The sequence below is a fragment of the Ovis canadensis genome, chromosome 15 (genome assembly GCF_042477335.2).
Source record: "Ovis canadensis isolate MfBH-ARS-UI-01 breed Bighorn chromosome 15, ARS-UI_OviCan_v2, whole genome shotgun sequence".
NCBI lineage: Eukaryota > Metazoa > Chordata > Mammalia > Artiodactyla > Bovidae > Ovis > Ovis canadensis.
The window spans coordinates 86,369,950-86,391,724 of NC_091259.1; the positions used below are offsets into that span (position 1 = coordinate 86,369,950).

The following is a 21,775-nucleotide window of genomic DNA, read 5'->3' on the forward strand; positions in this document are numbered from 1 at the left end:
TCCCATGATTTCATGACAAATAGATGGGGTAAACAATAAAAACAGTGACAGACTTTATTTTCTTGGGCTCCCAGATCACTGCAGACTATGACTGCAGCCATGAAACTGAACCTGGCTTGCTCCTTGGAAGAAAAGACAAAACTAGACAACATTTTAAAAAGCAGAGACGTTCCTTTGCCAACAAGTGACTGTCTAGTTAAAGCTATGGCTTTTCTAGTAGTAATGTATGGATGTGAGAATTGGACTATAAAGAAGTCTGAGCACCGAAGAATTGATGCTTGAACTGTTGTGTTGGAGAAGACTCTTTAGAGTCCTTTGGACTGCAAGAAGATCAAACCAGTCAATCCTAATGGAAATCAGTCTTGACTATCCATTGGAAGGGCTGATGTTGAAGCTGAGGTTCCAATCCTTTGACCACATAATAGGAAGAGCTGACTCATTGGAAAAGACTCTAATGCTGGGAAAGATTGAAGGTATGAGGAAAGGGGGACAACAGAAAATGAGATGGCTGGATGGCATCACAGACTCAGTGGATATGAGAGTTTGAACAAGCTCTGGGAGATGGTGAAGGACAGGGGAGCCTGGCGTGCTGCAGTCCATGAGGTCACAAAGAGTCAGACACACCTAGCAACTGAACAACAGCAACAGGGTGTTTCCAAGCTTGGCTGATTTTACCATCACAGTCACTGTCCTGTTGGGGATCACTAAAGCCCAGAAGAGTGATTAATGTGAAATCCTCAGCAAGTGATGGAAGCTGGACTTTAGCCTGTACTTCCTGACATTCAGTTTTGTGCTCAAACACTAATTGTCTATATACATATCCCCGGGTAATCACAGATGCACAAAGAAAATTCATATCAGCTCTTTACCCTCAGGGATCAGCACTGTTTTAGATAATCAACAATTATAGCTCTCAATCATGAATGGGATTATGTTTTCCTTAGAGAAAATATTTAGGGAAATCAACAAAGCTCTGCATCATTTCCTCTTTTTACCCTAGTGCATCCTGCCCTAAATGACTCTGTAAACTTAGAGGCTTGCAAGTTACTTGCATGACTGCTGAGTTTATGATAATTGTAGTCTCTAAAATTTATTGAACATTTTCTACATTCCAGGCACTGTTCTAAGCACTTTAAATGCCTTTAACCCTTTCAGTAATCTCCCAATAACACTTATATGGTTGATTCTATTGTTGCTATTTTACACAGAGAGACACTGAACCACAGACAGGTTTGGTAACTGGCCTAGACTCATATCCCACAGTCTCAAGCCCTTCAAAGTCAGGGTCCCAAGACGGATGGGCCATGGTGGAAAGTTGTGACCAAACATGGTCAGAAGGGAATGGCAAACCACTTCAGTATTCTTGCCTCAAGAACCCGATGAACAATATGAAAAGGCTAAAGCTATGACACTGAAAGATGAGCCCCCCCCCCATTCCCAGGTAAGTAGATGTCCAATATACTACTGGGAAACTGTGGAGAAATAGTACCAGAAAGAATATAAGACTAGGCCAAGGCAGAAATGACACCCAGTTATGGATGTGTTTAGTGGGGAAAATAAAGCCTGATGATGTAAACAACAATATTGCATAGAGACCTGGAAAGTTAGGTCCATGAATCAAGGTAAACTGCACGTGGTCAAGCAGGAGATGGCAAGAGTGAACATCAACATTTTAGGAATCAGTGAACTACAATGTAAGAGAATAGGTGAATTTAATTCATATGACCATTGTATCTACTACTGTGGTCAAGAATCCCTTAGAAGAAATGGAGTAGCTCTCATAGTCAACAAAAGAGTCTAAAATGTAGTACTTGGGTGCATTCTCAAAAATGAGAGTATGATCTCTGTTTGATTCCAAGGCAAACCATTCAGTATCACAGTAATCCAAGTCTATGCCCTGACCCCTAATGCTGAAGAAGCTGAATTTGAATGGTTCTCTGAAGTCCTACCACACCTTCTAGAACTAACACCAAAAAAAGATATCCTTTTCATCATAGGGAATTGGAACACAAAAGTAGGAAGTCAAGAGATACCTGGAGTAATAGGCAAGCTTGGCCTTGGAGGACAAAATGAAACTAGGCAAAGGCTAACACATTTTTGCCAAGAGAATGCACTGGTTAAAGCAAACACCCTCTTCCAACAACACAAGAAACGACTCTACACATGGACATCACCAGATCGTCAGTACTGAAGCCAGATTGATTATATTCTTTGTGGCCAAAGATGGAAAAGCTCTATACATCAGCAAAAACAAGACCGGGAGCTGATTATGGCTCAGATCATGAACTCCTTATTGCCAAATTCAGACTGAAATTGAAAAAAGTAGGGAAAACCACTAAGCCATTCAGATAGGAACTTGCAGTAATACAGTGGAAGTGACAAATAAATTCAAGGGATGGGATCTGATAGAGCGCCTGAGGAACTACGGACAGAGGCTCACAACATTGTACTGGAGGTGGTGATCAAACCCATCCCCAAGGAAAAGAAAAGCAAAATGGCAAAGTGGGATCTGAAGAGGCCTTACAAATATCTGAGAAAAAAGAGAAGTGAAAGGCAAAGGAGAAAAGGAAAGATATACCCAACTGAATGCAGAGTTCCAGAGAATAGCAAGTAGAGATAAGAAAGCATTCTTACGCGAACAAAGCAAGAAGTAGAGGAAAATGATAGAATGGGAAAAACTAGAGATCTCTTCAACAAAATTGGAGATGTCAAGGGAACATTTCATGCAAGGATGGGCACAATAAAGGACAGAAATGGTGAAGACCTAACAGAAAAGAAGATAGTAAGAAGATGTGGCAAGAATAAAGAGAATTATGCAAAAAAAGCTCTAATGGTGCAGATAACCACAATGATATGGCCATTCACCTAGAGCCAAACATTTTGGAGTGTGAAGTCAAGTAGGCCTTAGAAAGCACTGATGTGAAAAATGCTAATGGAGGTGATTTAATGCTAATGGAGGTGGTGTAATTCCAGCTGAACTATTTGAAATCCCAAAAGATAATGCTATTATAGTGCTACACTCGATATGCTAGCAAAGTTGGAAAACTCAGCAGTGGTCACAGGACTTGAAAAATCAGTTTTCATTCCAATCCCAAAGAAAGGCAAGACCAAAGAACATTCAAAATACCACATAATTGCTCTCATTTCACATGCTAGCAAGGTAATGCTCAAAATCTTTCAAACTAGGCTTCAACAGTGCATGAACTGAGAACTTCCAGATATACAAGTTGGATTTTAAAAAGGAAGAGGAATCAAAAAATCAAATTACCAATATCTGTTGGATCATGGAAAAAGCAAGAGACTTAAAAAAAAAAAAAAACAAAACCTGCTTCACTGACTACTCTAACATTCCTCTGGGTTTATTGTTTCTTCTGACCCTTTGTGGATCACAACAATCTGTGGAAAACTCACAACAAAATGGGAGTACTAGACCATCTTTCCTGCCTCCTGAGAAACCTGTATGTAGGTCAAGAAGCAACAGTTCGAACCAGACTTGGAACAATGGACTGGTTCCAAATTGAGAAAGGAGTATGTCAAGGCTGTATATTATAACCCTATATATTTAAATTATATGCAGAGTATATCATGTGAAATTTGCTGTGCTGGATGAAGCAGAAGCTGGAATCAAAATTGCTGGGAGAAATAACAGCTTCAGATAAGATCATGCCATTCTAATGGCAGAAAGTGAAGAGGAATTAAAGAGTCTGTTGATGAAGGTGAAAGAGGAGGGTAAAAAAGCTGGCTTCAAACTCAACATTCAAAAAATGAAGATCATGGCATTCACTCCAATCACTTTATGGCAAATAGATGGGGAAAAATAGAAACAGTGACAGACTTTATTTTCTTGGGCTCCAAAAGTCACTGAAGCTGGTGACTGCAGCCATGAAATTAAAAGATGCTTGCTTCTTGGAAGAAAAGCAGTGACAAACCTAAATAGCATATTCAAAAGCAGAGATGTTACTTTGCCAACAAATGTCCATATAGTCAAAGCTATGGGTTTTCCAGTAGTGAGGTATGGATGTGAGAGTTGGACCTGAAAGAAGGCTGAGCATCAAAGAATCGTTGCTTTTGAACTGTGGTATTAGAGAAAACTCTTGAGCGTCCCTTGGACAGCATGGAGATCAAACCTATCAGCCATATAGGAAATCAACCCTAAATTTGCATTGAAATGACTGATGGTTAGGCTGAAGCTCCAATACATTGGCCACCTGATGGAAAGAACCAACTCATTGTAAAAGGCCCTGGTGCCTGGAAAGGTTGAGGACAGGAAGAGCAGAGGGCGACAGAGGATGAGATGGTTGGATGGCATCATGGACTCAATGGACATGAGTTCAAGCAAACTCTGGGAGATAGTGTAGGAACATGTAGGCCTGGTGTGCTGCAGTTCACAGGGTCGTGAAGAGTCAGACATGACTTACTGACCGAACAACAATATCTCGGCTCCTACACCTTGTCATAGGAACCTGGCTGTGTCCAGGCTGTGTGCCTGATGGCCCACTCGTCTCAGTACCGTGCATTGCTTCCTGACACACAGCCTTGAGGGATGCACATGGGCCTCAGGTGTCAGCCTAAGTATTCGTCTTGGGCCTGCACTTAACCAGTCCTCTTTCCTCAGATTCCTGCTATCCCCTTGTGAGTTTGTTTCTTCATTTCTTAAAATGGAAATATAATTCATATTCTTTCTGCTGCACAGTGATATCTGGATCACCACCTTGTACAAAGTATTTCAAAAGAATGGTACAATTGTAAGCTGTTTTAAAACATGAAGTGCAAAAAAAAAAAAAAAAAAAGAAGAAGAAGTGCTTAATATTACCTAAAATCCCTTTAAGCTTTGTGTGCAACCATTCTAGTGAATTCTAGTCTTCTGGAGGCCCTGCCCTTTGAAGACAGTTTTTCAGTCAACCAAAGTCCTGGTGAAATAAAAAAGTGGTGCTTTTCATGGGGAATACCCAAAGGTCTGGAGCCAGGAAGAGGTGAACTGGAGTTCCTGTCTTTGCTTTACAGAAGGTAGTTTATTCTCCTGGAACTGTAATTTCTCCAATTGTAAAAAGAGCTATAATTAGGATATAGTCACATCAATGATTCAACAGCTATTTATGGAATTCCTACTACAGGTCCAATCCTACACCGGTAGGTACTGAGGACTGAGGGATGAGCAAAATTGACATAGTCTCTGCTCTCATAGAAACTGGTTTAACAGGGAACATCAAACAATTGTAAGCAGTCATGGAAAAAGAAAAATTACTTGTAAGTTGTGTGGCAAGAAGTAGGTAGTTAGAAACATGGAATTACCATTTGGCACAGGGCCAAGCATCCCATTCCTTTGTTTCTCAGAGGCTTAAGATGTCTGAGGATCTCAGGAGGATGTCATTATTTTGAAATATTTGTAATCCACTCATTTATGCTATTTGGAGAAGGCAATGGCAACCCATTCCAGTACTCTTGCCTGGAAAATCCCATGGACGGAGGAGCCTGGTGGGCTGCAGTCCATGGGGTTGCTAAGAGTTGGACACGACTGAGTGACTTCACTTTCCCTTTTCACTTCCATGCACTGGAGAAGGAAATGGAAACCCACTCCAGTGTTCTTGCCTGGAGAATCCCAGGGACGGGGGGGGGCCTGGTGGGCTGCCGTCTATGGGGTCACCTGGTGTCGGACATGACTAAAGTGACTTAGCAGCATTTATGCTATTGCAGGTCCTCCCAGGCAGAATGGCTGCTTTCCCACAGAAAATGATAAGTTGGCCCTGAAATATACCTCTTCCTCATCCCTCCACATACTCTTGGGTCCCGAGACCTCACTCACATTTTTATTTCTCTCCTGATTGGGCTCTTCTGGAGCAAGCTCTCCGATGAGCAGTGGTTTAAGGTACAACTGCACAATGTCTGGGTCCGGATGCATGGCTCTGAAGACGTCCTGTGAATCAGAGAGAACTGTTAGAGGCTTAAAAATGACATGCTTACACACAGATTATCTCCCCTTTCTTACCTCATTCTGCACCGACCTTAGGAATCAGCACAGACTATGTTATAGAGCATTTACTTCTAACTCTAAGTTGACACTTCAAGTTCACTGATCAGAGTTACCCTTGAAATTCTTCTATGAGAGCCTCACACTGGAGATCCACCCACTGAATGCATGGCTTTCTAGGCAAGTCCTGGGTAGAAAGTTGATCCCCAAGCATTGGAAGAGATCGTTGTTTATTTTATTGAGCATGAGAAGAAGAAGTTGGCTTTGAGATTGTGGGCCACTGTGAATCTTTAAGAGTCAAACCTCAGGCTTGGTGTGGAAGTTGCCCACACTGTTTGGAGCGTGCAGCAACCAAGACTGCCTACGCAAACCACCTCTATCAGTTTCCCTTTTAGTTCTTGGTCAAGGACCAGGGGACAGAGGCTCTTGCATTAAGTTATTTCCAAGGAAAGACAAGTTAAAGTTGATGATGATAACAAATGTCTAAGAGAGCATGGGAGCAAAGCCCTCGAACCCTTAGTTGTCTAAAGTGGCACTTTCTTGGCTAAGTTTATCACTGAAGAAGCCTTAGCACTCTTTCTAAAACAACAACAACAGGCAGGCGCAAAATAGAGCTGACAGGCACAAAATAGAGCTGACCCACTATATTTTTCCAACTCCATTCCCATGTTCAGTAGTAACTCCAAGTGGCTATGAGAAGCAGTGTTGGTTCCCATGTCCTGCTTAAGTTTGGAAATAAGAGATAGACTTTTTTTTTCCCCAGGGATTTAAACTGCTTTGAGGGGAAGGAGGCTTCTGCAAGAGTAAGATATTGGACTTCTTGCTATTATGGCTGAGAATAGGAATGATTAATATGAAGAAAAATAACCAAGGGTTTATTAATTTGAATATGTGGAATCGATACACAATACCCTGGAGTGGTGGTGTTGCAGAGTGCTGATTAAGAAACTGGATCCCCGAGCAGCCTTCCTACACGTAGTCTATGCTTGCTGTGTAATTGTGGACTAATCTCTTGACCAGTCCATGCTCCTGTTTTCTCTTCCCTAACACAGGAGTGATGGTAATAGCTACTCAATTTATAAAGTTATTATAAAAATTAAGTGAGCTGATTAGAATCTGAGTGGTTTATAGTAAATTCTCAAACATATTAGCTCTCTTTCCTATACGTGTGCCTCTGGGCTTCCCTGGTGGCTCAGATGGTAAAGAATCTGCCTGCAATGCCGGAGACCCCGGTTAGATCCCTGGGTTGGGAAGATCCCCTGGAGAAGGGAATGGCACCCACTCCAGTATTCTTGCCTGCAGCATTCCATGGACAGAGTAGCCTAGTGGGCTACAGTCCATGACGTTGCACAGAGTTGTACATGACTGAGTGACTAAGACGCACCCGGATAAGAGCTACCTGCCTTTCTTCTCTTCAGTAAAATATAACAGTTCAGAGATTTTCTTTCCACACTCCACTCGGAGTGAGCTCTGAATTGTTTTAGTGAAGACAATGAACCCTCCATCTTCAAAATCTAAAGCAACTTTAGATACATCTAGAACTACACACAAACCTACACATGGAGCATTTTCATATGTATAGGCTTGTATGTATATATATAACATGAATGAGGCTATTCAGAAGGGTGCAATATCAACTCTTTAGACTCACTTTTCTGGATTCAGTGATGGAAGAAGGGATTTGTATCCGTGAGAACCAGTCCAGGACCTGCTGCTCCTTCTGCCTTCGCACACTTGCTCTGACCCCCTTGGGAAATGCTGCTTTCAAAGATGTGTTTTCATTGTCACATTCAATGACCCTAAAGTTAGTTAACCTAACCAGGATGAGAGTCATCTGGTGATTAACCATGTGACTAAAACATTTCAGGGTGGCTGGCCCATACTGGAAAATCATGGTCTGCCTGCTGTTAAGGAACAGACAAGAGCAAGAAACATTCTGAGGGATCAAGGTCAGGGTGTAGAGCAGGGGAGAGGCCCTGGACTTGCATCTTACTCTGAGAAGTAGCCCAGAGCCCTGGAACAGTGTGCTGATGCTAATATTACTCTGGGTTCACTGTTTCTTCTGATCTTCAGCAAGATTCACAGGTCAATACTGTGACAACAGAGCCTGAAGACCTACAGATTTTTCCAGAAGAGTAAGAATTGCCCTGCTGTGTGGAACTCTTTTCATTGTATTAATGGGCAGTACAAAAGTGGCTTAGGTAGTCTTAGAATATTGTTTGAAGGATTCCTTATTAGAATCCGGATACTGAATAAGTTGTGAAATCTCCTTCTCGAAAGACCTTCAAAAATGAGTTATTTTTTCTTAATTAACTTTATTTGACAAGCATGCTCCTCCTGAAGAAAGTCCAGGGGTAAATGAAGGGGAGAGAGAGTAACACCATTTTTTTAGTGTATCCTGTGTACAGGGTGCTCTATGGGCCAACTCATCATCATCAACTGACTTCTGTGAGGTTCCATCATCTTTGTTATACATATAAAGACTCCAAATCTCAGAACATTGCCACAGTAAGTGGGAGAGCCGGGAATTGAACTCAAGGCTATGTGGCTTTACAGCCAGGAAGCCATAAAGGTCCATTCCAGCCTTAATATGTACAGTTCTTTTCCTGAAAGAAGGGTGACACAAGATTGTTTTGGGAGGATGTTAAGATCAGTATATGCATGCTAGGCAGTTAGTAAAGTATTTCCCCACCTTAGGTTTTAATGATGTACATCACTTTGTGGCCCCAACCTACTTCTCCAAGTTGACCTCTCACCATACGCTTCATGCCTCATCCTGTCCAGTGGAACTCTCTCTATTCAATAAACACTCCAGGACCCTGTATAGTTCTGAAGCTTTTAATACATGTTGCTCCCTTTTCCGTGACTGCTTTCCTCCATTTTTTTTTTTTTTCCTGATTGAAAGTTCCTTCTCATTCTTGAACATCCAGATGAAATATGCCTTCCTAAATCAGTCAGGAAAGTTATTTATGATCTCTTCTGGGCTCCCATGACACTTTGTTCCTAAAGCTTTTCAAATGATGTTGCAGTGAACCTGTGTATTCACAAAGGCCTTCTTTAGTGGCTTTTGACTTTTTTGAAGACTGGGACCATGCATTATTGATTAAATTGTACCTGATATTTTTCGCTGTGCCTGGAATATGACATGTGATCAAGAGATGTCTGATGAACAAGGGAAAGGGTGAATGAATAGAGCAGTATATGACTTCTCTAAAAAGTATATGGAGAAAGGAGAAAGTTGAGAAGTATTGAGTTCAAAGCATATGGGTCTTAAGCATTGCTGTCTCTTCCCCCTCTCAGCATCTCAATTTTCTGACCTTTTAACTACTTTATCATCTCTCATTTCATCTGTTATCTTTTGATTCACTTCTCAACCATCATCTCTATTTCTTAACCTATTCATAAATTTATACTGTAGCTCTTAACACTGATTATTTCCCAAACAGTATCAACACAGAGCAAAGATGTGATATCTTTGTTTTCACAAATGACTTTGGAAATCCTACTGATTTTTTGATGTTATTAAGTGGGGGCTGGAAAGATGTCCTTTATTGGAAAAGCAGTATGATGCCTAGTGGGAGAGACAAGTATGTAAAGTGAGAAGGCCTGAGAAGGATTATGTCCTTACAGCTTAACTACTGTATATAGGCTGTGCCCCGCATCAAGGCACTTGGCCTAGAGAGCATGTGTGGGTTGAAATTCAGGAGACACTCCTTTTGCCAAATCTTGTTCTGCAATCAATCAGTGTGTGCCTATTAAATTTACACCAAAATACACTATAGGGAGCAGTGCAGCGAGTTGCTTAATCTCTGATGCTTCGATTTGCTTTCTGACTGTGGCTACTACTTAGTCTGCTCCATGGGCTCATTCATCCCTTCATTCTTTTATTCCATCATTCATTTATTCCGTCATTACAAAACCTTGCCGAAGACTTAGCCAAGCATCAGAAAGCTTAAGCTTTGGAATCAGATGCCATTAAATGATGATATTTTTATATTATTATTATTTGGTTCCTCTGAAGTGGGTTGAAACTTCCCAAAATTCAGAAAAAAAAAAACTCACCCACCCATGGTGAATATATGTATATAGTCACAAAACAATATAACTAGAACATAGATTTTGATTTACTTATCTCAAAAAGCTCACAGGGGACTTCCCTGTCAGTCTGGTGGTTAAGACTCCATGCTTCCAATGGAGGGTGTGGGTTCCATCCCTGTTGGGCAACTAAGGTCCCACATGCCTTTCAGCAAAGCCAAAAAAAAAAAAAAAAACCAAAAACAAAACCACCTCACCAGAATATTCAATACCCAACCGCGGACACCCATTCCTACACCTTTGGGTAGTTCCTCTTCTGGTTCCTTCTCAGATCTCACCTGTTTCAAGGCAAATGCTAAATCAAGGTCCCTCATATTTCTGGGGGATCACAAGTTTTGAGTAGGCTGATCTATCTGGAGAATATAGTCTTTGCCTTCATTTGGGAAAAGAGCCACTTTGGAGTGGAGAATGTTTGCATAAAGTCACCAAGATTCCCCTCCACCCACACGGATAAACAGAGGGGTATTTATTTATTTATTTATTTGCCATAACTCACTCTATTATTTGAGAACTTCCATTATTTGAGATTTTTTCCTGTGATATACTTAACTAAGCTCCAGGCCAGACTCTCTCTCTATCTTCATTGCCCCCACCAAAGCTGTTCATTCTTCTGGCTTCATTATCTCATAATGGAAACTGCCACCCACCTACCTACATAAGTCATCCATCAGACAGTTTAGACTCCTTACTCCTGCTTACTTACCCAGCCACTTATCCCCTATTATAAATTATGTCTCCTGGTTATCCACCCCTCTTCCTCATTTCTGTTGTCAGTGCCTTTCTCAGGACTTCAGCATGTTCCCTGGACTCCTTCCTTCATTTTGATTCTTTTTAAAAAAAGGTATATGGGGCCATAGCCCAATAACAATGTTGTGATAGCTCCAGGCGGACAGCAAAGGGACTCAGCCATACAGATGCCTGTATCCATTCTGCCTTGACTAACGCTTCTTGATCTTCAGCCTTTACTTAACCACCAGGCTGATGTTTGAAAAAAAGTCCCTCTTCATGGCCTTTGCCACCCATTAGCCCTTTAACTGCACTTGTCTCTTTACTCTTGTACCTTGTTTTCAACTTGAACCATCATTCAAATGAAAATCAAATTAAAATTTAATTTTAAAATAACAAAACGTTGACAGCCCACAAAAGATGCAGTTATTACTGATGACAACTTTCCTTTTACAAACAGCTAGAATCCTGGTTGGTTTCCTTGTAGGACTGGGTGTAGGGAGGGATGCTGGGCTAGAGAAGTGTCATTACCTGCAGTGGGAGGAGAGGAAGACCTACAGCGATGGTAAAATCCAGAGTCCTTTGCTCAGAACTCAAGACCCTTTCTCCCCTTCCTCCTTCTCTTGTCTCTTTCTTTACCTCGCACACCCTTCATCCTCTCTTCCTCCTTCCCCTCTTCTCATCCTCAAGCCATCACATCGACCAGGATTGCGCTGAGCAAAGGATGTGCCCAAGCCAGGAGACCTATTCTGCTGGTGCTTACTCGCGATGTGAACCTGATCTGTATGCCACGTCTGTACACCTCCTCTCTTGCCCCACCCCAGCCTTGCCTCTGCTGATTCCACATGAGTCTTTTGGACCTGCACACAGCTCTATCCTTGTCCACCTTGCAGTCTTCCAAGCAGTTGAAACAAATTTTGCTATATTTCCTCTAGGCTTTTGTCATCTTTTTCCTGTCATATTGGATTTTTACTCTGATGAAGAGTTTGAGTTTCTCAGTGTCCCTCTCTGAGCATGATGTTCAGACACAAGGAGGTGGCTGACTATGCACATTGGATTATAACCCTGACTTCTTTGTTCTGAACATGTTGCTCTTGTGCACACCTCGCAAGATTGTGTTTACTTCTTTTGTGGAGTCCAGAAATATTGTTGACTTACTTATATGAAACTTGGGACTTCCCAGGTGGTGCTAGTTGTAAATAACCCACCTGCCAATGCAGGAGACATAGGAGAGGCAGGTTCGGTTCCTGGTAGGGAAGATTCCCCTGGAGGAGAGCAGGACAACCCACTCCAGTATTCTTGCCTGGAGGATCCCCAATGACAGAGGAGCCTAGTGGGCTATAGTCCATAGGGTTGCCCAGAGTCAGAGATGACTGAAGTAACTTAGCCCAACTTAGCATGCAGGATGCTTCATGCGGACATGTTGTAATCTATGTGATTAATTCCTCTTGTTGGACATATAGGTTGTTTCTGGCTTTTCATAGGTAAGCTTTTCTAGGTGAGAAGGTCTAAGCCTTGACTTTAGTTATTAGCATCGTGCATTAGTTTTAAACCATATAATTTGAAAAAATCAGATAAATAATATGTGCAATAACAGGAATTGATGTGCCTGTGTTTTGTATAATAGACATTTTTCTTAGTAAAATTCCTTGGATGAAATGACAACTCAATAATTACTTATCTAAGTAATACTAAACACCATTTTTTGAATATTTAATCTGTGCCAGGTATAAGAAAACCTTTATTTTATCTCTGCTGACTTTGACAACCATACTAAGATAGAGTTATCATTATCCCACTTTCTAGATAAAAGGAGCTGAGGCTCCAAGTGCTTTAGCAAGCCCCTCCGGACATTCCTAGTAAGTGGTGGAGCCCAGATGCAAACCACACCTGTTTCATTTTCAAATTTGTACTCTTAATCATTAGACTGGACACCTCAAAAAGTTTTAGAATGACTGACCACATGAATGAATGAGTGAATGAATGAATGAGTGACCCTTGGTATGGAACAAGTTACCTTGGTATCATTATGTACTTTTCATGAGAAGGATGGACACTTGGAGAAGAGTTTCTATGTAAATAAGGAAAGATGCCCCCTCTGGGCAGGTGCAGCAATGGCCCAGGGCTTGTGCACAGAGATCATATTTGGTGCACATTTGCCTTTCAGGGCACCACCTGCAAACACTTTTTAGGCTGTAGAGAGACAGCATCTGACCTCAGGTTCTCTGACTTCATGTTCTTCCCTCCTTCCCTAGAGTCTCGCCGTTTCCCCACAACATACTGCTCTGTTCCCAAAGAGGTGGCAGCAAACAATCAGGATTTCTAAGCAGGTGGTAAACAGGAAATGTTAAGCACACCTCTGAGTCTATGGACGTGTGATACAAATAACAATATCTATGGTTTAATGAAAAGGGTGTCTGGCATTATGCTAAACACTTTACAAGCTTTAGTCTCACTTACTAATTAGATGGGTAAGGTTGTTCCCATTATGCAGATGATGAAGCTGAGTTCCAGAGCATTTCAGGGACTTTCCCAGGCTTATCTAACCAGTATACTGCACCTCAGGCTCCATGGACTCTGAGTGGCCATGGAATACCGCAGTTGTCAGAATTCTCCTGGCACCCTTCCATCTTCTCTAGCCATCATCCACTGGGGACTTTCCTCTGAACATTCTGGATCTGCCTTCTAAGAGTCTAGGGTACATGACTGACCATGCTCAGGGTGTTCATCCTAAAGGCACTAATCCTGAGGTGTCATGGGTATTTTCCCACAGGTTCTGATTGTTTCTATTTTATTAATCAATTCTTCCTTGTTGACTAGAATTGGATGCAGAATTGTGGTCTTTCTCTAACTTCTGGGAGATAAAAACTCACCAGCAAATTGCAAATTCATCAGCTGACCTGCTTTCTGCAAGCTACATCTACGAGTTATATTCAAGGTGGTTGAAAGTACATATTTTTCTAACACATCCTCTGAGCTGATTCTGTGACTTGTGTTAGAAAAGCATCCTCCATATTTTCTTTGTGTTGTGGAGATGAGATCTGTGGTATTTTTCCCTCTTTTTTTGCCACTTTATTTTTTTTTTAATTGAAGTAGAATTGCTTTACAGAATTTTGTGGTTTTCTGTTATTCGTCAACAAGTATTTTTTCCCTTTATTTTTGTTAATTTTTCTCTCAATTCTTACACAAATGCTTGTCACTTGGCTTCTTCTATCTTCAGCTCTCTGGCTTCCTAGGGTCTTCCTGACACATGTGAGACTCCCATCATGGACTACAAGCTCATGCACACTTTCCCAGGAAAAGGTTGAGCTTTGCTTTGAAAATATCAGATCAGACTGGAGTGGTGGAGATGTGGAAGGGTCTGTTCCTAAAGGCATTCCTCTGACTACAGAATCAAGACAAGAAGACGGTAGAAGACCCTGATTAGACAGAGAAGTTGAGACATTTGGAGAAAATGAGAATTGGGGAAAGAAGATGTTGCTAGTGTCAAAACCCAAAATCTTTCTTACTTTGCAAACTTGCCGTATGCTTGTGTATTCTGTTTTTACCAGTCAGGTAACACTCACAGAGCAGAGCTTCATGAATCAATATTTTTAGTCCTATGCTTTGAAACCAGTTGGAAAAATAATATACTAACATGAAAACAATAAGGGTAACATAAAAATAATCTGTTTAAATTTCTACTTGATAATATGCTAATTTTCTGATCTTGAATTAGTTTATTTAACACCTTTTATTCTCCATTTCTTTGTGTGTATAATATGGAGAAAAAGTTCCTAATTGGGCTAAAACCAACTTTCTTATAGAATATTTTAGAAGGGATTCCTAAATATATTTAAGGATTGAGAAACCTCCTTCTTCAATATTAAATGGAAATTTTATTTTTAAGATCAGCTATCAAGGGCTTTATGGTAAAAAACCTATCTGATTTTAAAATCTGTTGCTGTTATTTGTGGACTGTGAGATACATTATTTTCATGTGTTAGCATCAGTTTTTTTCATCTTTAATATGGGAATACCATTCACTTTCCTTATGGTGAGGTTTAAGTGAGGCCATGCCTTTGAATGTGTTTATGGTATCTTAGGGCTTCCCAAGTGGTGCTGATGATAAAGAACACTCCTGCCATTGCTGAAGAGGTAAGAGATACAGGTTCGATCCCTGGGTCAGGAAGATCCCCTGGAAAAGAACACGGCAACGCACTTCAGCATTCATGCCTGGAGAATCCCAAGGACAGAGGTGCCAGGTGGGATGTGGTCCATAGGGTCGCAAAGAGTTGAATGTGGCTGTACAGATGTGAGAGTTGGACTGTGAAGAAAGCTGAGGGCCAAAGAATTGATGCCTTTGAACTGTGGTGCTGGAGAAGACTCTTGAGAGTCCCTTGGACTGCAAGGAGATCCAACCAGTCCATCCTAAAGGAGATCAGTCCTGGGTGTTCTTTGGAAGGACCAATGCTAAAGCTAAAACTCCACTACTTTGGCCACCTCATGCGAAGAGTTGACTCATTGGAAAAGACTCTGATGCTGGGAGGGATTGGGGGCAGGAAGAGAAGGGGACGACAGAGGATGAGATGGCTGGATGGCATCATGGCCTTGATGGACATGAGTTTGAGTGAATTCCATAAGTTGGTGATGGACAAGGAGGCCTGGCATGCTGCAATTCATGGGGTCGCAAAGAGTCAGACATGACTGAGTGGCTGAACTGAACTGAAAGCTACTTAACATACATGATGTTAGGCATCCATTGAAAGTCCATTTTTTTCAGCTATTTTGGTGGAGGAGAGTCATGAGGAAAACCAGTGAAGGAAAGTGGTTAACACTAAAAGTTAAGAAAGATAAGTGTTTTGAATCTGAGATCTGCTGGCTTGGTGAACTTGAGTCAGTCACTTAACTACTCTGATTTCAGTTACTTCTTCCATAAAAGTGGGCTGTATCACCTGTATCCCACTGAATGAACTGCACGACTAAAAACTCTACGAAGTCTGAAAGCCTGTGTCACTGTACACTTCAAACACCGCTCAACACTCTGATGCTCGCCAGATGGACTGCTGTCTACTTCACGCACTCCAGTTGTAGGAGTCTGAGAAATTTTTACTTGGGTGAAGACGTTTTTCCCAGATTTTGCTCACATATTTGTAATTTTCTTCTTATAAGACAATAACTACATTTCAAAATCAAACAAATAAAACAAAAAACATAATGCTAAGAACAAAAACCGAAACCTGCAATACACATAGCATCTACTGTCAGCATCTAAGTCCACCCCAAAGCCAGTGCAAATAATAGCTAGACCTTGAGGCTTAATTAGCTTTCAAGTTTTTGCTGATAGGAATCCTAGAAAGTTGGTTTGGGAGGAGATGAGTGATCATGGAGCTTGAACACGTACTTGAAATGCTTTTGGAAAGACAGCCAAGGTCCCAGCCACCCAGCAGCTGGAACAGAGAGAGAGAGGGCAGGCTCTGAGCACCTTACCGTGGCATCTTCCCCAGCGTAGTAGTTGAGGACCTTCCGCCCACCGGGATGCCTGTCCACCCAGGCAGTAACATCGTAGACTTTGCGATTGATCACCAGCCACTGATCAGTCTTCTGATTGTGTCTCTGGATCTCCTGCCAGGTGTACCTGTTGAGGCTTTTTCTGGGCAAGTCGCACTTTGCATTTGCCTCCTGCCTTGCAGAGAGCTTGGCTTTCCCACTTGCTCCTGGTTTCCCGTTTGCCTGATGCTTCGCACCTAGGTCCAGCTGGTTCTCATCTATGAGGCTCCCATTGCTCTCAGGCTTATCTTCAAACTCCATTGTCTTTGTACTTTTAGAATTTCTGGCTTGACACCTGGAATTTCTAATTCTCACCTGATTGAACTTCAGAATGACCTTTTCCCTCTCCTGTGAAGTAAGAAGCCTACACAGAAAACTGTTTAGCCTACTTGTCTCTTGGCAAACCTGATGGTGAGCTCCTTCCCAGCCTCTCACTTCTCTGTCTTGTGTCTTTTTTGTCCTGATGAAGACTGTACTGCCTTTCCCCACACTCCAGAATGTTGGTCTACCTTTCTCTCTTCTCTCTCTCTGCTGGCTGATCTTTTAGCAGAGTTCTTATTTATCATTAAGTGTCCCTTAGTCAAGAGCTGGAGCCAATCACAGCCCAGAGGATGGTGTGGCCTGACCCCTAGGAGGAGGGGCTGGCTCCTTCTTTGCTGACTGTCTGCACTGGCATCATGCTGGGTCAGGCTCATTAGCTCTCCCCCATTGAAAGGAAGAATTGTTTTAATTCAACACATGAGCAGAAGCTTGCAAAACCTCTAGGAGTCTATGAAGGCCTCCTGGAATTGGGAAATGTTCTTTCTTTGTTGTTGTTAAGATTGGAAATTTTCCTTTTCTTCTGCTTTTCTCAGATTACTTAAAAATTTTTTTTTTAAAAATTTGAACTGAATGATAATTGCTTTACAGAATTTTATGGCTTTCTGTCATACATCAACAAGAATCAGCCACAGGTACGACCATATCCTTTGCGTCTCCCTCCCCATCCCGCCCTTTCAGACTGTCATGGAACCCTTGTTTGAATTCCCTCAGTCATACAGCAAATTGTTCTTTTGACAGCTGTTATTTCTCCCTAAGGGTTTTAAACTTCTGAAAAAAGCATTTTTGACTTTAAATGTTTGTAACACCCTATTAAGTTTACATTGGTTTACAACATTATATAAATTTCAGGTGTGGGAAATTATAATTCAACTTCTGATGCAGTACAGAATGCTCACCACCAAAAGTTTTATTTTTCATCAGTCGCCATGCAGTTGACCTTCTTTACCCATTCTACCATCCTCCCAGACTCCCACTCGAGGAACCACTGCACTGTATGTTTGTTTTAAACATTTCACGTTTGTATCCAGAAAGGAGTGAAGTCATATGGTAGCTGCTTTCTCTGCTTGTTTTTTCTCACTTAGTATAATATTTTCAAGAACGTGAAGTTGCTCAGTGGTGTCCAAGTCTTTGCAACCCCATGGACTGTAGCCTACCAGGGTCCTCTGTCCATGGGATTTTCCAGGCAAGAATACTGGAGTGGGTTGCCGTCCCTTCTCCAGGGGATCTTCCCAATCCAGGGACTGAACCTGGGTCTCCCCTGAATTGTGGGCAGATATTTTGCCATCTGAGCCACCAGGGAAGCCTGTCCCTATTTCCAAAAGTGTGAAGATTTCATCTTTCAATCGTTTTAATTATCTTTTGATGATTTCTGATCTTTTTGTCTGTTTTGTTTTATTTGCTTTCTTCTTCAGTTGGCACTCTGCTTTGGTTTTATTTATTTATTTTATCTTTTTAAAAAATGTTTGATTTCTTTTTTGGTTTCTTTGGTTTCTTTAGTTCTCTTGTGTTTTGTTTTGTTTTCGGTTCTGTTTTCGTTTCCTTTCTGTATATGTTACTTTGTTCTTGTTTCTATTTACAATTTGAGGTTTTGTCTTTTCTTTCTTTTTTCCTTTTCTTTAATCCTCATTGTGGTTTTCATTTGCATTTCCTTGATGACTAATGATGTTGAGCATCTTTTCATATATCTGTTGGCCGCCTGCATGTCTTCTTTGGAAAAATGTCTGTTCATTTCTTCTGCCCATATTTTAACTGGGTCGTTTGTTTTTTGGAGGTTGAGTTGTATGAGCCATTTATGTTGTTTGGATCCCTTTTTGCTCTTATCATTTACCAATATTTCCTTCCATTCAGTAAGTTGTCTTTTTTGTTCTGTTGGTGGTTTCCTTTGCTGTGGAAACCTTTTACGTAGGCCCCGTTTGTTTATTTTTAGTTATTTATTTATTTTATTTTTTGCTGTGCTTGGTCTTCATTGCCTAGCACGGGCTTTCTCTAGTTGCAGTGATCAAGGGATGCTCATTGTTGAAGTGGCTTCTCTTGCTGTGCATTATGGACTCTAGGCACACAGGCTTTGGCAGCTGTCTTGTTGGTCCTAGGGTGTAGGCTCAGTAGTTGTGGTGTAGCTGTGGCTTAGTTATTCCATGGCATGTGGGATCCTCTTGGACAAGGGATTGAATCTGTGTCTGTGGCATCGGCAAGCAAATCCCTAACTGCTAGAGCACCAGGGAAGTCTCCTATGTGTTCAGTTTTTCTTTAATGCTGTTCAGTTGCTCAGTCATGTCCACCTCTTTGTGACCCCATGGACTGCAGCACACCAGGCTTCCCTGTCCTTTGATGTCACCCAGAGCTTGCTCAAACTCATGTCCATTGTACATGTGTACATGTATGCTCACCCAAGTTCATGCCCAAGTGCAAGAAGAATGAAAGCGGAGAAGCCAGTTAAGGAGCTCTTGCAGTACTCTGAGGGAGAGGTGATGATGGATTGCACATGAGGAGTGGCAGTTAAAGTGGAGAATTTGTGCAAATGAACTTATTCTTTAAGATCTTCTCTGATATATTGCTTTTCTAACAAGGAAAAAAGTTGAATTTTTGAAAGCCAAATCTTTAGTCCATGTAGCTATTTCCTCATACTGCAGCAATACCCAATGATTAATCCCATCAGAACCCTCATTAGGTTGAATCACATATACTTGCTGTGTTTTAAACGTCAAGCCAATCAAATTAATTAGTGTCTTATGGCTCAGTGTAAGAGACAAAATTCATCTGAACATGCTCATGTTGAGCACCTATTTTGTGCCGGCCTTGTGCTGGTTCCTACAATGTTGTATGTGTTCATTTTAATCACCTGAGTTTCACCCAGGGACACTTACTAAGGATCATGACCTTTATATCTGCATTCTAACCACCTAGACAGTGACTGGCAAATTTTAATAGAAAGAGCCCTATTTGTACAGAAGAAGCAAGGTTGGGGTCCTTGGCAAAGCTAGAAATAAAAGAATCCACAAAGATAGTGGTTTGGGGATGGATTTTTCTGGCTCAAAATGATAATGTCCTCATGGTTGGTAATTGAAGAGATAAAGGATTGGCAGGAATAGAAACAATTCTCTAACTCTTACTAAAACCTAAGGGAGCATTGGTCTCATCTCTTGAGCCAAAGTCTTAAGAATACACAGGAAATAATTCCAAAGTTGGAATTTAGCTGTCTCTGTGGTGTGGAGTTGTGTTTTTGAGATTGGTTCGTGCTTTGGAATATTATTCTGAAAGAATGAAGTTGGATTCTCGTTTATGGGCTCCATGGTGGGGACTGGGCTGAATGACAGAGCCAGTAGAAATCTTTTATGACACCAAGTAGAATTGGTAATTCTTGGTGGGAGTATATGATTATGTAAAAACAGCATGTGGTTTTTTGAAGAAAGGAATTTCCTCAGCTAAGCCTATGGCATCTACCATGACCTTATCAGCAACCTAATGTACGTGATCTTTGAACTTACTCCTTGGCACCTGGACCATATCCAAATCACGATATTTGTGGTATGATGATAAACGAAATGGGCTCTCCTCTCACAAGTAAAAGAGAAACCCCCAGGAACAGCACATTTGTTTGAAATAATGGTGATGATGATTTGACAGTGGTAACAATAAGAAAATGTTTATTAAGCACCAAAGATGTGCCAGCAGTATTCTAAACCCTTCACGTGCATTAGAAAAGTTAATCCTCACAACAATCCTATGGGCAAGCACTAAATGCTTCAGTAACTTGCTCTTATTTTCACAGCTCACAGTGGCAGGACAGGCAAATCACTTTCACAATGACTAGTCTTCTAGCCATAGTTACACTTCTCAGCCATGAAACTTCCTTCTGCTGCACAAAAACCTTTGTTTCTACAGTATACTTTGTTTGGGAACCTTCTCACTTTACCTGGCCAGGACGACATCTATATAGCCATTAAGACTCATTTAAGGAAGTATGTGAAGATATCTTTAAGTCTCTTGTGTTTTCTTAGTACTTAGAATATTTCGCTAAACACCAATGTTCATTATGTGCCTGTTTGCCTTAACTGCTAATCTCTACACAATTCTTGATTCTTTTTATCTTTTGGACTGGGTCAATGTATAATAAATGTTTTATGAGTGAATAATGAAAGAATGACTGTAAGAGCTTAATTATTTGAGCAGAGCCAAAATTCAGACAGTAAGCAGCTCAAATGTATTGTCCTCAGAGAAGTGCTGTTGAAATGTATTTAATTGTCTATCCATCATCTCTTTCTAATAGAATTGCCCCAGCCTCTGATGATGTAGTTCAATTGGAGCAACTCTGTCTCTGTAATGTGACCCTTCTCCTCTATGCCACAGAGGATGATTCAGGAGAGCTACTCAGCTCCAGCTGAGCCAGAGAACTTCTTTTGGAATCAGCTATTATCTTGAGTGGAGGATATGTAAATTTAAGAGCTATTGACCACAGTTGCTCTCCACAACTTGGACCAGGAAGCCCAAAGGCTTATCTGTAGCAAGTGCAAAAAGTGAGATTAAAAAAAGTGAAGAGATAAATTAAGGAAAATTTCCTGGATAGATCTCTTGTAGTATTCTAGTGACTGAGAGCAATAGGCTCCATGAAAAAATAATCATTTTTATTGTGCCCACTATCATATTCTCACGTCTAGCAGAATAGGTATTTAATAATTATTTGTTTAATGAATAAATAGGCAGGGTCCTATAAAGATGAAATACCTGGAGGAAGGAAAAGGACAGCAGGTCTAGTTCTTATATCTCATGTAGGATTAGAATTGATTGCCATAGTTGATGCCATCATTTGAACTTAGAATCTTATGTTCTAAAAAATGTTGGAAAAATTTACTTGGGTGGACTAGATAATTATGAGTTACCTGGAAAGCTTTAGTACATGTTGAATTCTGGGTATCAGCCTGTGGAAATTCTGATCCAGTTAGTTCAAGACGGGGTTTCCAGATTCTGCATTTTCTAAGTCTCCCAGATGATTTTACTGAACAAATAGGTTTTCAGAGTTTCTTGAATTGCCACATCCGATGGTTCATTCATCCCCCAGTTCTAGTACTAGACTCTTTGCTCCATTAAGAGTGCTTCAGATAACATCAATCTGCCGTTCATCAGGGACTGCTGATGAAA

General features: G+C 41.1%; 1 protein-coding gene across 1 annotated transcript in view; it reads right to left on the minus strand.

Moving 5' to 3' along the window:
* The window catches only part of LOC138420212 (fatty acid desaturase 2-like protein FADS2B), a 39,727-nt gene extending 23,148 nt beyond the window's left edge, over window positions 1–16,579 (minus strand). Inside the window, exons 1-2 of the mRNA XM_069553342.1 lie at window positions 16,259–16,579; window positions 5,804–5,914 (exon numbers count right to left, since the gene is read on the minus strand). Of these exons, the coding sequence (XP_069409443.1) occupies window positions 5,804–5,914; window positions 16,259–16,579 (432 nt within the window). The remainder of the gene's footprint in view (window positions 1–5,803; window positions 5,915–16,258) is intronic.
* Window positions 16,580–21,775: the final 5,196 nt, after the last annotated feature.